Source organism: Lissotriton vulgaris, chromosome 6 (assembly GCF_964263255.1).
Source record: "Lissotriton vulgaris chromosome 6, aLisVul1.2, whole genome shotgun sequence".
In the NCBI taxonomy this organism is placed as follows: domain Eukaryota; kingdom Metazoa; phylum Chordata; class Amphibia; order Caudata; family Salamandridae; genus Lissotriton; species Lissotriton vulgaris.
The window spans coordinates 1,696,006,791-1,696,025,477 of NC_141694.1; the positions used below are offsets into that span (position 1 = coordinate 1,696,006,791).

Genomic DNA, 18,687 nt, shown 5'->3' on the forward strand with positions numbered 1-18,687 from the left:
CAGCAGAGCTGAGAAGTGCTGGTACTCTTCTATTAAATGTATTGCAGCAGGGCTGAGAAGTGCTGGTACTCTCCTATTAAATATGTTGCAGCAATGCTGAGAAGTGCTGGTACTCCCCTATTAAATGTATTGCTGCAGGGCTGCGAAGTGCTGGTACTCTGCTATTAAATGTATTGCAGCAGAGCTGAGAAGTGCTGGTACTCTCCTATTAAATGTCTTGTGGCAGGGCTGAGATGTGCTGGTACTCTCCCTTTCAAATCTAAAAAGTCCCGGTACTCAGTACCTGACAGTATCTGCCCATTTAAAGCACTTGTTATGGAAAGACATCTTAAAATAACTGCGCCTGAAGAGAATGCCACTGAATGCATGACGGGTGATTCCACTGTACAGAAAGTGCAGATGTATGTGTTTATTCTTCCTCCATGGATATTGCCATAACTGTACAGATTGAAACCTAGCTTTAAATGCGTCCACTAAAGTACTGATGGACCTCAGACGCACAGGCATAAAATCAGAAGGCTAGTACAGAGCCTAAGTCTTGAGTGAGTCCTATACCGGAAAAATGGGCAACAGAGAGGTCTGTTGAAAACAGACAGATTCCTACATTGGACAAACATTACAAGACAAGCAAGGCTCGGTGCTACAGCAGTCCTTCGTCTATGTTTAATGAAAGGAATGGCCCACGAGGCTCAGGGGCAAGTCTGGAGTGACACTCAATAAAAGGTCAAGGTGACAAAAATAATAAATGAATTTAAGAAGGTACTGGGCAGCAATTAAAGATACGTTCTTCTTGTAATGTAGACAGCAAACTAAAGACGAAGTAAAGTTATGTGTTGTCAAGAGTAGACAGGAACACAGCAACTTTCTTTTAAATGTTTGTCTTTTGCCTGCATATGCCTGCATGCCCCCTCAATCTTTTTCCTCTTTCAGACACCTGCTTTCTGACCTTTCAAAGTTTAGTATTCATGTGTTCATGCATTCCTTAGTTACCTCTTAGCCTAAAACAATTTCTTCTCTTTCTCTGTCTATAATTTGTGTTTTTTTGTGTTTATGAACAGAAGACATTCCTCATACCCTAATGTGATCATTAGATTTCTCTGTATAAATTCAAGCCAATAGGTTGCCTCCCCAATTTTGTGTTAATCCTAGTCCCCAGGCTGTGAGTGGTTATAGGTGGTATAGATCAATCCTGCTTTGATGATGAAAGTGGCTCTTTAGATTTTAGGTGTTTTAAAATTGCATGTATTCCATTCAGATTACTAAAGACAATTTGAGAACACACACATTTAAAATAGAACATGGTAGATTCCCCAGAAATTCATAAACGAAAAATATTTATATATGGGCAGATCAAATAGCTTAGGCAGACAACCTTTTGAATTCGATGGGGTCCACAAACCACACATCAAAAGCCACTTAAGCGCATAAGCAGAAGAGAACACTTGTAAAAACTATGTTCATATCCAGTAATTGCAGCCTCTATTATGCGCCTTGAGTCTTCTGCTGATCATCAGGCAACACAATCAGTGATTTTATACGGGGATGGTATTTTCAAAACTCTGCCAGGGCAGGTCAATGGAAAAGACAAATATCGGAGTAGGGGCGGGGGGAGTCTCAAAGAACAGAACATTACCTTAAAACAAATAGAAATATAGAAGGTTTAACACCCTTAAACACCCCCTTGCATCTACTTGTTTTCTGCCTTAAAAACATCACACAGCCTGTATTTATAGTGCAGTGACTTAACACTGTAGGGAAAAGCACAATTTATAAGGGATAAGGTACCCCTTGCTGAATATTAGAAGGATATTGCACGTCAACAAGGTTTTCCACAACCATAAAGAGGAACGAGGCTGAAGGTGGAGTTCCTTTATAAGGTTATTGAATTCCGATGTGGCTAGCAATATACTTATCATGTACACCAGGGGGTATTTTATCCCGTATGATACATAGTCACACCATCACCTTTCTCACAGACCACTTAAAACCTTGTTGCAGCTCTTTCATATTAAAGAGTGAGCATGTTTTCAAACATGTAGAATAAATATAAAACCTTTAGCACAACATTAAAACATCAAAAACCTTTTAGATATTTGTTGCAGACAGATATGAGAAACAGTTCTATACAAGGTATTTTAAAAAAAGCTGCAGAGCTCAGAACATGTAGAAACATTCCTGCTTTTCTCTATCTAAAGAGTGCAATAAATAATTATATTCTCTTGGCTTGTCATTGTAAGCTGCTAAAATAGAGCAGAAGACAGAAAAGCAACTTTCCTTTTGTTGCTTTAAACAGCTGCTTTAAATATGCTGCATGACCTGACCTGTCTTTCACCTGTCTACTGGCTGTGGCAGCAGGCATTGTAACATCAGAAGTTGACTGTCCTTACCGTATAATAGTCAAGTTCTGATGATCTGAGACTTGGTGTGTCACAAGCAGCCAATTATAAGATTATAAAGAAATTAGTGACTGACGTTTATACAGGGATTACAGAATCCCATGTATTATATCTTGGTGGCACCCTCCTGCTTTTGTGCTTTTGTACAATCATCATTTGAGGTGAACCGTGTCCCTGTCCTCTCTTCACTCAATTTTAACTAGCCCGGATCCTCAGCCTCTTGGCAGTCTCACCTACTAATGCCCTCGTTTACTAAAATATAGACTGCTTCTTTCAGTTTTGTTGGCCCTCTTCCTGCTCAGCTCTCTTTCACTTGCAACGAGGCTCTCTGCCTAATTTTTTTCTTATCTTCCAAATTCACCATCTCAACCTAATTTAGAATGTTCTCATTGTGTGATGCCACCATTCTGGTTTCTTGCCTATCAGCAAACAATCACCGTCCCTTATGGAGTTTGGAACTGTTGGATATGTAGGTTTACTTTTTCCAAAGTTCTTTCCTGCGGTTTAATAACTTTAGATATATGGTTCCTAAGGGTTTTCTCAAGGACCACTGCCCACCCATGCCTAAATAGTATTCTCCAGTGAACTGCAATAAATGCCAAAGGAGGGCAATCGACTGCATTTTCATTAAATTGTTTTTTGTTCATATGTTTTTGATTATTTTGTTGTCATTTATCTGGCCATGTTTTCTTTTTCTCTCATATGTTGGGTTTAAAATTACTTAAAGGTTGTATATTTATTTTGTTATGTTTCCTTTCTATTTTTTTTGTTATCTGAATGGAGAAGTGTGGCTCAATGATTAGAGCGGCAGACCCTGATGCAGAGGTCTAGCCCGGTACCAGAGTTCAATTCCCTGCCTCGGTGGGTCTTGGGCTCAAAATTCCACAGACCTGACAATTCTCGCCTCAGTGCCTATTCCAATCATGGAGTCCCACTCTGCAACTCTGGGCAATAGCTTGCTTAATCTCCACAACGGCCCCCACAATGCTAAGGATGCCTGGCCTCCACCTTGGGGGTGCCCAGGAGTGGACGCCTCACAGGGAAAGCCAGGATGGGTTCCACAGCGGTATTTGTACAAGCGTCTTGAGACCCTTGCGGGTGAGTAGTGCGCTATACAAGTATCAATTTACATTTTTCCATCCATCTCCCAGACAGCGGACTAAGGGCAGATGCACCTTAGAATCTCGCCCTATTGAGTGACAGCAGAATTGCGTGAGACTGACGAGTCAATAAATTATGAATCCTTAATTAGTGGCCATTCAAAAACACACTGCCCTCAAAGAAACAGCAAAAGATCCATCTACTAGGAGAGGTAAGAGTTGAAACATTTTTACCTAATACATTCCCACAATGTAAAAATTGCTTTTGCAATGTGGCACTGTATTCTGATAAGTACATAGAAACACAACTCTAGTTCAGGGTGTTGTGCTCCAAGGTTTGCAGTAAAATATCTACTCCTATAGAGCAAGAACCTAATTAATGCTTTTCTGCCCAAGTCACTGCTTTACAATAGGCGTTTTTCACTGGGGATATTGCGACTGATCTCCTTTCCATCTCCCCTATGATTTGTCTTCATCTGTTACATCGTGATCAGCCTGTGGCTGCTATGTACTCTTGATATGTTGTGTGCATGTGATACGGTTTGTATGCAATTTTGGTATGTATGATGGTTTGATAGTTGATTTTTTATGTGTGGGACTGTATTGAATATTTTGGTATCTGATTTTAATAATCCACCATGTGGTTGATATTTATGTATTGAAGAGGATTTATACGACTTAATAACATCTTTATATATTTGTATTGAAATGTCCTTGGTCTGGCCTGGAGGGCATTGTTTTGTTTATTGAATGACCTTTTAGTTAGGCATATAATTGAATGTTCATAGGCAGGTTTTTCCTCTGACTTGTTATTATACTGCTTTACAGTAGACCAGACTGTGGTATATATTTTTGTTTAGGCACAGAGAGATTAAAAGATTTGCCCAGAACCACAGGATATTGAACTCGAAATAGGAGTTGAACCTGGCTCTCCCTATTCCAAGATCAGCAGCTCTAGCCACTAGGTCAACAATATTGAATGCTGGGGATGTCTCATCACAAGGCCTGGAGCAGTGGACCATGCAGCCCCTCTGTTTCATGGATTGAAAATGTACCTAGATCGCTGCACAACATGAAGAAAGTCCAGCTCATGAATTTGAGACATGCATCTTTCTGGTGACAACAGTATTGAGAATGGCTTTGCCGTGTGCCGTGCGGAATATATAACTTATGGAAGGTTTTATTGCGCGACAATAGATTTCCTTAAGCGGCACCACGGGAAGGAGGCATGCGCGTATTTCACCAAGGACAATGCAGGCAAGAGAGTAAGCCCTCACTCTTTCTGCTCTACGCTCATTTTGGGATTGTATTCATCCTCAGTGACATTTTGGGGGAGATGAACTGTTGCTTCGAGCACTTAACACCTCCATAAATAACGCTAAGCAGGTCCCTGAAGTGCGAGCATGACAAAAAGTAGAGAAAAAGCCTTTCAGAGCAGGGATCCGTAGGTATGGGATAACGCGAGAGAGGAGGGGTGAGGAAAGCGTTAATCAATTCTTGTGATCAGTAAGGCCTGACTTGAATATGGCTCCCGAATTATATAAGGAATAATGCCTTTGTGCTCGTGCACCAGAATGCCAGTATTGGTGACTTCCTTTTCCCAGGGGTCAGCTATCGCTTACGTCCTAAGTAGTTTGCACTGGGAAACAGCTCTTCTCGTTATCCTATAAACTGTATTGAAATTGCAATGTAGGGCTGGTGAATTTGCATACATTTGATTAGTGTACATTGTTTGATAGCCAGGCCCTTTGTACGTCAGTGACGTTTTTTTGGAATCCACAAGTTAGTCCCCCCACAAAAAATAAGCTACCGAGCGCTACAGACATTTGTTTGGGTGTAATTCTCTTCTTTTTTTTTATTTCAAACATTTTTTTATTTAGAAGATTTTCCAATATAGTACAGTAGTGATGCAGGGGGGGGGGGGGGGGTCGTTACAGCTAGGAGGTTCTTGGCATTTTATGGTTACATGGTGACATCGAGCATACATAGAAAAACAAGGTGAATAAAAATGTTAAAAAATATTTCTTTTACTGAATTTTACAGATTTACAGCATATTTATGGATACACAATTATTGACTTGCATACAGCCAACAGCCGCAGTAAGTCATCTACAACACAGTGCATTCCTGTTCTTTCTCCCTGTGCCGGCACCATTTTGGCAGCCTAGTGCCAAAGTAGGCACCCTTGCGCCATAGTGCGAGGGTGCCTGTGTTGTCAGTAGGATTGTTTTTGTGACGGAAGGATGCCTTCCTGCACTAAAACAATCCAAATAGGCACACTCCTCTTTCTATGTCTGCAGCAGAATGCAGCACACATAGCAAGAGGAAAAATTAGGAGAAATAAAGATACTTCTCCTCGTTACGCCTCTCCTCGGGAGGCGTAAGGATTTGGAGCTTCTCCAGGTTTACATGATCTGTAAATCTGGGGCAGGGTCAAAATCCATGGGTGTTGTCTGGGAAAATCCACTGCATCGCCTCCTGAGCGCAGAGTAAGGCAATGCAGCGATTTGCGCTGCCTTACCGTACTTCATATCTATGAGGCCATCGAAAGCCACACATAGTGGTTTTGTGTGGCCTCAAATTGATATGATTTAGTAATCTGTGCCGAAGGACCATCACAAAAAGTGACGCTCTGCCCCTATGTTGCTTAAGAGCAACACTTTGTGTTACCCAACAGTCCTCCTTCTGAAGTTCTTGGGAATTAAATTATGGCACAAAAATATTTAAGAAGAACCTTGTAGTATCTCCATGACACCTGCATTTGCAACATGTGCATTGACGCTCCTAATACTTCTTCTGAAGTGAAAGCATGGTCCTTGCTTTCCAACTATGGAATTAACCGAACCCAATCATGTTATGTTATGTTATGTTAATTGGTTTTTGTATAGCGCTGGTTCGCCATCAGGTCTCTTCGCGCTTCTAGAGGGGAATATTACAACAGACAGTGCGTGTGAGCTAGTGTGGACGAGATTATTTTGTGGTCAGTGCCTCCACAAACAAGATCATGGGATCTCAAACAGGCAAACACCGGTTTATTAAAGATCTGAAAAGTGGGGCTCACCCTTTTTGAAGAATCTTGTGCTAAGCAAACCTAGTTGTGAATGAACGTAAACCACATACAGGGTCAGAGTAGCCCTAGAGTATATCCGTCCTCCTCCCAACCCCAGTGTCCCCTGGCAGTGGCAGCATCTGCCACCCCACAGACAGCTGATATACTGCAATTCCCTTTGGGACCTATGTCATCCTGCATATGTTCCATAACATAAACATGTTCAGAGGGAAAGTGAATTCACTCAGATGCACCAGGAACACCCTCTGCAGATGAGGTAATGCTAATGAATATGTGGGTCACTGAAGCAGTGTCTATACATGCAGAATTACAGAAAGGATACCAAATAATAGCACCCTAATGGTATTTGCACAGACTGCCCTTATTTGTAATAAAGTGGCCTATTCGGCTAGAGTGGTCGACCTCGAAGCTGAAGAACCAGGTTCGAGTCTCTGGAGGTACGCTCAACATCTTGTGATTCTGGGCAAATCACTTAATCTCCCCATGCATAAAAAAATTATGTGTTTATTTGTAACGCAACTGGTGCTCATGTAAATCGCTCTGATACTTTTGGGTTGAGTTTGCGCTATATAAAAATAAAAAATAGAAATGTCTCCTGATTGTTAGATTTAACAGCAATTCTCAAAGCAGAAAGGACTGGCAATGCATTTGCTGACATCCCTGACCATCACACAGTGTTCCCAACCTTGACATTACAAAATGTCACCCATATTTAACAGACAGTCCCTCCAGGAGGAGCACTATATGTTCCTAAAGAGCCTACAATTGGCCTTCCTTCATTATTTCACCATAAGTCTTTTGTGATGGAAAGTATTCGCGAGCACCATTGGCCGTAATCGGATAGAGACAAGTGTTGCTGAGTGCAGATGGTTTGCGGGGCAGTTAAAATTAACCCAATTACCAAGTTTTCCCAGTACTGTCAGTCGGCGGAACACAGATTGCGGGGCAGCGGGAGCCAAGTCAACATGGCCGCTCAGCGTCCCAACACCCGCCTGACAAGAATGATAGAGCAATTTATAATTCCTGCTGGCTGGGTTTCAGGGAAAAACTGGGCCCTGATTACTTATTTCAAAGTCTTTTGTACAATTAGTTGGTAGGCAATATAATTTCCTCACTTATTCCTTAATAGAATCTTGCAGCGAGCGCACTGAATAGAATAACAGAGAATATGCAAAACTCCTGCCTGGAGTGCCGGCGGATAATTTGTATGTTCCTTTCAGAAGCTTAATGGATTTTTACAGCTGGCAGTTAAAGGGCTGAATAATGTACATTAGTATGACGTTTCAAAATAAAAATATATGCCAGCTCCTTTCTCCCCACACACATCGTCAAACAGAAGTAATATATCTGTCGGAGGCGGCGAAGACGCGCCTATTCCTCTGCGCTGTTTTTTCGAGTCCTTTATGCTTTTCTATTAAGTCCCTGTCATGTAGTGTAATATACTTTAGTCAAGGAGTGTTTATTTTAACCTCCATGCTGAGTATTTTCAGCGGATATTTAATGAATGCCCATGCTTTATCCGTGTGGCACACTTATTTATTAATGAGTGTCTAGGGTACCTGACCCTACAGGAAGGAACATTCCTTCTCTTTTTAACAGCAGTGGTGTCTGCTGGGGCTCCCTACAGAAATGGTGGTGTGAGACCATGCATCCTTGGCAGTAGTGTGAGTCCTGCCTCTGTGCTCCTCGCCAACCTTCCTACCATGGAATTTCTATGTGTTTCGTCATTTATTTTTGTGCATGGGAGTCTTCAGCAGTTCTGAAGTTCGAACACAAGTTGGATTCCATTCTGGAAGAGAGGGGTTCATCTTCCTCATGATGCTACATTGCCTTGTCTCTGACCTGGGCATGGACATAAATTAGGCGGAGTAAAGGGTAGCACTGGCTACCCCTGGATTGCTCTTTGGTACCACTGCCCTCGCTAGCCCTGGTCTCATGGGTCTAGAAGGCAGGGTTGTACCAAAATGTAACCAGGGCTCAAAGGGTGATATCTGTTTTCTATATTTTCGAATCTAAACAACTCATTTAGCCTCTCAACAGCCAACCAGAGACTTGTGAGGTGCTAAATTTGGAACAATGGGGAGAATGGGGGCCCAAAGGGTGTATGTAACCCTGGTCATTTAGTGAATGTACATCCATTGATCGAGGAGCTGATGCACCTGGTTGAGGTTTAGGTTCTATACATCTATAAGCTTCCATGCCATTGAATACCTGACCTTGCTGCTGACAAATCAAAATCTTCAAATGTTGCCAACTTGGTTCATGGCCAAGAGTCAAGCATTACGCAGGGGAAATAAAATAGGACTTAGAAAGCAGCCAACAGCACATCATTGGGACAATCTCTTGCAGGCCGTTTCACATATTAATAAAAGTGATAATAAAAAACATGAATTTCAGAAATTTAGCTTGCAGACAAATCATTGCAGATTGTACTGAAATATCACTACCTTGAGGGCATATCACGTATCCCCAGATCCCTAGACAAAAGAATAATAAGGCCCATAGCTGGCCCTCAACTTCCCAATGGAATTGCATAAGATATTTTTTGAGTCAGAGTAACTAACCTCACCTGCATTGTTTTGATGAAGAAAGTTTGTTTGGAAATTATAAAATTAAGTGAGTTGAGTAATTGTCAAACAGCAGAATTAAAATTAGATTGAGCAAATTTATTCAGTTGTGTGTGTATAAAGTAAATGACTAGAAACAGTTGTTATTGAAATACAAAAATCAAATAAAGATGAATTTAAAAAAAGTTTAGTTCATGCCCAATGGTCTGCTGGAGGTAGGGTGGTACTTCCGGGTGCTAAGGGCCTACCATGTGAGGGTTCATGTGTAGGAATCCTCTACTGTGAGCAATCGCAGACATTCTTAGACACTATAATTCCTAACATATATATTCTTGCAAACAGCTAAAATGGGCTGTGAAATGTTGAGAAATATGAATAAGTGGAGGTCAGCAATGGAGAAACAAGGTCTTGGTGGCCCAAGTACTAGTGGCATTAATGATAAGAGCACCAGCAAAATATGGCGAGTAGCAATTACATTTCTACAGTGACCTACTTAGACAACCTTTATTTTGCCATCCCTCATTCAGGCACACTTGTACGCCAACAAAGTAATAACGACACCGGATGCAGGTATCCAACAACATTCGGGACATTGGGTAGGAGGAACGGCTGAACCTGGTTTCCCTAAGGAGGAAGACCACACCCTACATGCTTCATATGTTAGGCCTCAGCAAATGTCATGTGACGCCCAACCCTCACACTCAATATCTGTGTCTTTCCATCAATTACCTATATCCATTTCTATGCCATAGACCATGCACGCAGGTGTACTGGTGTGCAGTTTGACACAGAACATCTCTCGAGCATCTCATAAAATAGCCAGAAGGACACATTGTAATTGGATTTACATAGCGCTTCATACCCCTGACAATGCGTTGAAGCGTTTTATGGTAAATAGCACGCTACTTTGGAACCCTAGGTAACTTCACATAATTAGCTGAAATTAACATATTTTTATGTGTACAATCTTGGTTTTGGGAGTAGTAAAGATTCATACCTGAATCCAAGAACCCCTGTACATCAAGTCACTGTGTTTACACAGTATCATTCATGGAAAGAAGTGAACAAGTAATTAGCTATATTCATAAAGGCCTTCCTCCATGCAAACGAGGGCAGGGCCATTGTAGAAAAAAGATGAGGAATGAGGGGCAGTGATAGCGTGAAATGTCAAGAACTCTTTATGCTTACATGTCAGCAGTGATGAAATAACATGGTTTGAAAGAAACACAAGTCATACATGTGCCCCAAACAGATTCACAACGCTTCGTTCCATAGTTTTTGGAGAATTCAGGGAGCACTTTTAGAAAGATTTGTGCTAACTGGTATATTCGAAAGCATTTCGGCCAGTAGTATTGGGCAGCAACTGTATATGTTTTTAAGACATCTTTCCAGATACAGTGGTTGTTAATCATTAGCAGAAATTTGGGTTACGTTAGTGGTAAATGGAGTATTTTAAGGCAGACCAGTCCTTTTTAGGGTACAAGGGGAGAGGAGTTGGCCTAACGGCTAGGGCGGTCTACCTCGAATCTGGGGAACCAGGTTTGAGTCTCGGCAATGACGCTGAACATCCTGTGATTCTGGGCAAATCACTTAATCTCCCCGTGCCTAACAAAAAATGAATGTGTCCTCATGTAACGCACTTCGTGCTATGTAAAGTGCTCTGATACCGATACCGGGTCAAGTTTGCGCTATATAAAACTCCGTATAATTTTTTTTTTTTTTAAAACCAGTCCTTAGAGATGCAAAACCAGCCCTTAGAGATGCAAAAGCACAGACCACTCTGGTACTTTGGACCAGTCCTTCTGGCATTGCCAGATTGTCCAGTCCCAGCCTGTTGATTCTAACTATGCGTCCCAAAACAGGACACAGTTAGGGGAGATGGCCCAGGATAGGCAGCTTTTGAGGGAGAAGTGAACCTTTAGATTGTTTTTGCCCTCTTTGACTCAAAACCGATGGCTAAAGTACACCCTTCAAACTTGCTGTCCTTCAGGACAAACGTAAATTTTCAGAGATTAATAATATTCCTAATTCTTTCCAGATGTCAATTGCAACATACTTGCTAGACTGAGTTGGACCACGTGCAACGAGAAGGGCTAGAGGAATATGTGTGTCCAAGAGGGCGTGCTGCTATTGTTGATATAAGGGCTGTGCTAAAAAAATCGGACCCTAACACAAACAAAAAATGACAAAAAAAATCATAATTTTTCAACGCACACAAATGCACACATGTATATGTATACGTATATGTATATATATTTATATATATATATATATATACATACATACATACATATGAAGTGAAATTGACTGTGATACTAGAAACACTGGTGATATTTGTAACTATGCTTTGAAACAATTGTCCTTCCTCATGAAAAGCGCTTTGATACCTCCGGGTCTAGCCAGCGCTATATAAAACTTTTTAAATAAAATAAAATAAAAACATATATATATATATATATATACACACACATAGATAATAGGATACAAACACACACACGTACAGCGATAATAGGTCGGGTTTCCTACCTAAAATATAGTTTATTGAGACAAGGAAAGCAGCTCCCTTGTATCCATAAAGTATATTTTGTATAATAATCCGGTAACATCTGATCAACAAGCACTTGGTGAAATCATGAAAACACAGAAAATAGGCAACCTTTCTGCCTTTCTAGGGGATACTCTATTGTAAAAAGCTTAGGTTTTTGTCTGACGTTAATCAAAACTCTGCTCATTTGTCTCCTAAATGAAAAACGCCTGAACACTTAAATGAAAAAGGCTCTTACATATTTCTACACACAGGGACGCTTCTGAGAAGATGAGAATTAAGTTGCTCTTTGTGAATACCTATGTGGCTTTGTGTAGGGTCCATAATGCAGCGATTCTAATGCTTACATACGTCCAGCCTGGTCATTAATTTTCTTTGCAGTTGATGGTGGTCATAAATCTAGGATTCGTTCCAATGTTGAATCAAGATCCATAATTTCTAACATCCCACTTGGACCGCTGCACCGCGTCATGAGTGGCGTTAGAGGTCTGTGCCTGCGCATGCACTATCCTGTTATCCAAGACTTAGACAATGGACCTACAGGAAGGAGGTCTTGCTTCATGGAGTATCCTTGGTCTCAGATGACAACCTCCATCTGATCTAGGTTTGTTGCCTTTTCATGGTTTCTTTAACTGCTAATCAATGCAGACTTTTCCACTGCTGCTTTGCTCAATTGCAGAGCCCTATGATTTGTGTTAACGAGAGAGAAACAAATTCTATTAACCCCTTGCATGCTGATGACGGCCCCCAGCCGTCATGCACTACGGTGCTCGTGTGCTGATGACGGTTGGGGGCCGTCATAAACCCGCCCACTCACGATTCTGCCGCACAGGCGCAGAATCGCAGCCGCATGGAAGGGGTTAAAGGACTATTACATTTTGAGAACCCTCCTTTTGCTGAAAAATGCATTAAAAATATAGTTACTCATGGTATATATTTTTTGCTGAGAATGCACAGTTTGTGTGCCTGGGGCATTTTTTGGCTATGCAAAGTGTGGACATTTTCCTATTCCTTCTCACTTTCCATGCTTTGAAGTGGTTTCCATTTCCTGTCCGGAGCTGGTTGAGGGTCTGCAGGCAGACTATCCCGAGATAATTGTAAGGCATCTTGGCGGACTTAGGTGGGCTTTGGGTGGGACCATATCTTTGTGGAGGATGTGTTTTTAAGCCCAGGACTAGCATGGACCGCTGTCAAGGGCTGCTTGTCCTCTCGTTGCCACGAGTGGCCATAATGAAATATTTTTATACTACTAATTGCTACACTGAGTGTCCCACATATTGATGAATTTTTACAAACTTGTGAGCTGTGAGCCTTCCCGCTTCATACACCTCTAGTTTTAAGTGAGAAAAGAAACACATTTCACCAAAAATTACATAAATATGTGAGATAAAGTCAAAACTTTCATAGATTACATTACTAAGCAGGCGGGGACAAGGAGCAGAACGGTGGGGTGGGGAGGGATGGATACTTGATTTACTGGAGGAATGGGGTCAAAATGACAAAAGGCACCAGGGCTAAATGTCTAGGAGCCAGGGAGGTCCCCTAAGCACCTTGGGGACCGCACACCTACACACCTGCTCAAGCGCCTGGATACCCTCTCAGGTGATTAGTGCACTATATAAATCAACGTAACATAACATGTCTGGACTTATAGCTATACTTCACATGAACAAACAATCCAGCACATTCGCTTCCACTGCCAAAAACTGACACTTTATGACAGATTTATCATAGTATTGCATTGCCCTTGCGTCACACATGGTGCTGCAAGAGCAACACAATACTAAAGTCAGATTTACCAAGCACATGGCCATCTTGCATGGCCCTGAATTGCTTGATAAATTCTGGAGCAATGCAAGGCAGCGCAAGTCACTGCCTTGGGATACTCTGCCGGGGGCTCGGTGGGTGGAGCTTCGGTGTTCTCATGCCGTTTTTAAAGGTAGGGCTGCTACTTTAATTAGATCTCTTTCCACCACGGAAACTCTTTTGAGTCACACCAGTATGCGGTGTCTTATGGATTGAGACAGGCAGGTGAGGGTTCTCTCTCAGGCACTGATGCATTCAGGTTTCACGTGGTGCGAGATTTGCTGGAAGGCTGCCATCTTGGCAGGACTGCAGCGGCAGCAAGCAGGCTCCCGCATTGCCCTTGCTTTTCAGCTGCTATCGCACCTCCCGATTGAGCATACTCTATGGACCAGGAAGGTCTTGAAGCCAAATAGCTTCTTCCATAATGTGTTTTATCTTGCTGCCGGAAAACCCGGTGTCCGCGTCGATGGTGGAGCCAGCCAGCGGAGAGGTAATCTAACTTCCAACCCCCAGTCGCGTGGAACAAAGACGAAAACATTTTTAATCTTTCGCTTTATGAACCTGCTTATCTTAATTTACGTAGCTAGCGCCAGTTTGTGTTGATTAACATGCTGATTACAAAAACACATATTTGCCCGTTTGTGAATTACAAATCTGGCGATCTAGCTGGGCCTGCCAATATGTAACAACTACAATAGAAAGTGTTCAGTCCACCTTCTCCAGAGATAAACCTGTAAGTGGTTTTTAGAGGTCACAGGCAAATGAAGGCTAACCCGTACATTCTGCTCCCATTTTGTCTCACTAATGCTAAACGTTGCACCCAAATTTCAAACAATAATTTTAAAAAGTGTTGAGTGCATCCAGAAACTACCTGGAAAAGAATGGATGGGAAAGAAATGATTCAGTAAAAATTGCTAACTTTTGTTCTCTTGCGAACTTCCCTAAATCATGACTAACACTATGATTAGTACCAAGAATTTGCATAGCTTTCTGCATGTGGGTTTCATTACAAAATCCCTGCTTTTGTGCATCTGTTACATAGTTTTGAGGCAAAAAGCCAGGCAGATTTAAATTCCTGAAAACCGTGTTTCAAAGTTAGCCCTTGAGAAAACTAGTCCTTGCGAGTCAATATTTCAAGTTTATGGTGAAAACCTGTTCCATTGCACGAAAAGGGTACAATCTGGAAAATCCAGGGACTAAAGGTAGACCAATAACTAAGGTAAACCAGTTTAATAAAAGCTTTGCACACCACTGGTGAAAATCTGATTGATAGAGCTGAGATGGTTTAAGCACCAGTTGCAGAGTCTTCACAAATCTCAAATATTTGTTGTAGACATGGCAAGGACAACATAGAATTTCCTCATTTCCAGGTCAAGAAAATGAATATTGAGTTCATGTGGGGAAATCATGATTGGATTTGGCAGTCGTGACATAGCACTTTGGAGAAATGCACTAAAGGAGAACTCGATTATTACTTGGAGGCTATCCAATGACAACTATGAGGAATATGTATTTAATGCATGTGCAATTTATTGCTAGGTAACTACCTATTTAAAAAGCTAGTTTAATATATTGCATAAAGTTTGAAATGGCAAAAAGAACAGCATGATCTTACAATATGCAATAAATATTAAACAAATACATAAAAAAATAAAAAATAAAGAGCTATGTTATTGGTTACTTATGACCAAAATATATTATGCCGCCCATAGTGGCTAATGGAAATGGCTCAACCTACACCAAAAATTGTGTTTCAATAGAGGTAGGATTCAGCCGTGAAACATATTGCAGACTCTTCACTTTGGGAGTGAGAACTTGTGGGAAGGGATGCCTTAGGAACATTTGATAAGATGTTTCCTGCCCAGGTCCATAATCAGTAAAAGAATAGGTGTAATTGACAGAAAAGACTAATTTGAGTGATGTGAACTCCAGTTTCCTGAAAATAATGCACCTTGAAAAGCACTGTGTTCATGAAGCCTGCAGAGCATGGGCATCCACAAACATTTTCGCAAAGGCCATAAAGCGTGGTCTGTGATATGACTGAGGGCCGCATCCAAGCTAGAAGGGTGGCGATCCGGGGGAGGGAAGCACTATTGGTGCAAGATGGCTTTGAAAATGAAGGTGTTTCTAAAGTTAAGTGGTGCAGGATAACCTAGTTAGTTCCTTTCTTTAACTTCAATTAACCTTTAACCCGTTCAGCGCGGCGCGAATTTTCGCGCTGTGCTAAACGTTCTTAAGAACGGGCGTGGTCATGACGGAAAGGTTCCGTCATAAGCACAGCCCAACCGGTGCTCATGACGGAACCGCTCCGTCATGAGCACGAAAGGGGTTAAATAAAGGCTTGCCTGTATATTTAACATCTTTTTAATGATAGTGCAGAGTCGAGTGAAGGCAGCCCAGTGCAGCTCTTGATCAAGGGGCTGCATGTAAAGGTCAGTGGGCAACATGCGGTCCCCGGGCCATACTTTGAGTATTACTGCAGAGGCTTTGGGGGGCTTGTCTAAGTTCTCCATTTTGTTGAAAATCTTCTAGTTGGTGCTGTGATGAGTACCCGGTGTATTACAATTCCGAGTCGGGTACACATTGGCTGTACTGTTGTGAGGCAATTTGAAAAACAACTGCATGGTGTTTATATTACTGGACAAAATAAAAAAATGTGGCATTGATTGTTCATCATGAATTAGGCCCACATTGTCCAGAAGCTGCCAGAGTGTGTGTGTTGATATTGAGAATCCAGGTATTCTGATTGTACCCTATTCTACACTTGATCTAAAGACAGCTCCCCAAATCAGACACCTCCTCACATCCAGGTAGATTTTTTACAAGTTCAAAGCTCCTACCTAATGAACTTACTGAATAAATTCCACATTAATTTCATGTTACCTACACTTTCTCAGTGCCTAGAAGCTGCCCACACTCAAGAGCCATGTTTAACCAGACCCCACCCTGGAGAAAAATATATAGTCACGTGTACTGTCCTTTTAAAACTTTAGCTGCCATAAATTCCAAATCCTGACCAATTTTCTATGTATTTGGAAACTGTATATCTCACCAAAAGTAACAAGATGACATATCCTGATATCTGTGGAAACGCCCTCTTAGCACTGTATTTAGTGATGGGTCATACTTGTCACCAAAAATACAGTTTTAATCACATATTTCTAATAAACAACCTAATATCCACAACAAAGTACAAAAATCTTTCTTAATGACTACTTTTGGTTTACTTTTACCTCGTTCTTTCCACATTCTGAACACTAATCTCCTTGGAATGTAAAGAACAACATCTAATAACTCACAAACTGGAAAGTAAAAATCCAAGCCACCTACAACTATCGGAATTCGCGTTGTTTTGATGTAAATCTCCCGGATTCCGTTTTTTGGGACACTAGCTTCACTGAAAAGTGTATGCACCTGATCTCTTAAAAATGCAGGACATAACCAATGTATCCCACAAGTTAAGTCAAGTAACCCAACATTTTAATCTTTTGATATAGATGTTATCCGACTAATATTTCAAAAACACAGGATTAGTATTGGGATATTCAATGTATTGCCATTTTTTTAATAGTAATTCGAGCAGTAAAAATACTTATTTGAACTCTGAAGAAAAGCTGTTCTGAACCATGAAAAATAACAAATCAATCAACACAACTTGATTAAGCACAACACAAAGCTGAAAGAGGTAAATGAAAGTTTTGCCTACCTGCGATGATCAAAAGAGCAATGGTTTTAAATGATAACAACATTCCATGATAAAGGCAGACATTTTGAGTATCCAAAAGCAATCATGCACAAACCTTGTATTGTCCTTTTGAAGAAAGCCTTGCAGGCCTCGCATGATGCTACACCGTAATGGTACCCGGACGCAATGTCGCCGCACACTAAGCACAGCCTTTTGGGCATAGAGTTCAGCATGTACTCGCACTTGGTCTGTGAGTCTTCTGCAATGGTGCTGGAGCAGTCGTCGTAGCGCTTGATAACGGGCCCGTTGACACCAAGGCTTGCCGCTGAGGGGTAGAGCGGCGGCGAGTCGAGTCCATTCTGATGTCCATTCATGGTCGAGCTGTAGCTCCCGCTAGCGTCAGACGAGCCACCGGGGCTGTGGTGGTTGATGCTGTCCGTCAAGGAGGCAGGGCTTGAAGGTTCCGTCTTGATGTATGACGAACAGCTCGAATCAATGTGTCGATCTTTACTTGACATTCTGCAGAGAAGCCTGCATCGGGAGGGAGAAAGCGAGAAGATTTCTTTTATTAGAGAGACTCTACTCCAGAGCTGCTGTGTAAAAGCCTGTGACTGGACATCATTCATGCATTAGTCAATACCTCTTGTTCTACATGAAGGTAATCAGCATAAGGGCATGACAGAGTTTTATCAAAGCTTCAGACAGGCAGTAAACAAAGCCTTTAAAGAGACCCAAATCATTGTTTTCTCCTAGCAGGCTACGTGTCATGTTAAACCCACACCAGTGAATTGGAAAGGTGTCAACATCAGACCCAGTAAATACCCAGACATACCACAGCTCCAGTGAAAAAAACACAATGCACGTATTTCAATATATGTCGCTTCATTTAGGAAAATGAAGAGAGACAAAGAGTGGCGAGGAAGAGGGCAAATAAGGGAATCAAATGGGAAGAGAAACAGGAAGAAATAGAAACATATCTTCATTTATTCATCCCCTCAACATGAGAGTAAAATCATGTCTCATCTTCTAGCACCCGGGCACCCAAGGGTGGGAGTACACTTCATCCAGATTGAATTTGTACATTTCACAGTGGTGCATCTGAAACCAGCAAATACTATTCCCTAAACTTGTCACATCTTATTGGACACCCATGTCTGTCATCCTGAGGCAGTTTTCACCATTAAAAATCATAATGCCCGTGGCTTTCTGATGGATTTATTTGTTGCTTAGCTTAGGGCCTTATTACGACTTTGCTAGTCCACACTGCCGTAGTCGTGGTGGCGGTCCGACCACCACCACACTGAGGGACTGCAGGCAGTATTATAAGTGCGGCAGTCAGACTGCCACTGAACTACTGCTACCTCCATGGATCAAGGATCCTGCGATGGTCTGGCAGCGGTTCAAGGCCAGAATTTGCTGGCAGTGCTGCATGGGCCCTGCCGGCCACATTTTGAGTTGCCTCATCGCCACCCTTTATATGGCAGTTGCACTGCCATGAAAAGGGTGGCAGTGAGCCAA

General features: G+C 41.8%; 1 protein-coding gene across 4 annotated transcripts in view; it reads right to left on the reverse strand.

The window, feature by feature from the left end:
• Positions 1 to 18,687, reverse strand: part of ESRRG (estrogen related receptor gamma) — a 264,204-nt gene that overhangs the window by 150,295 nt on the left and 95,222 nt on the right. For all 4 annotated transcript variants that reach the window (XM_086927905.1, XM_086927902.1, XM_086927903.1 and 1 more), the window contains one exon: positions 17,285 to 17,700. In XM_086927905.1, coding sequence (XP_086784031.1) covers positions 17,285 to 17,700 — 416 coding nt within the window. The remainder of the gene's footprint in view (positions 1 to 17,284; positions 17,701 to 18,687) is intronic.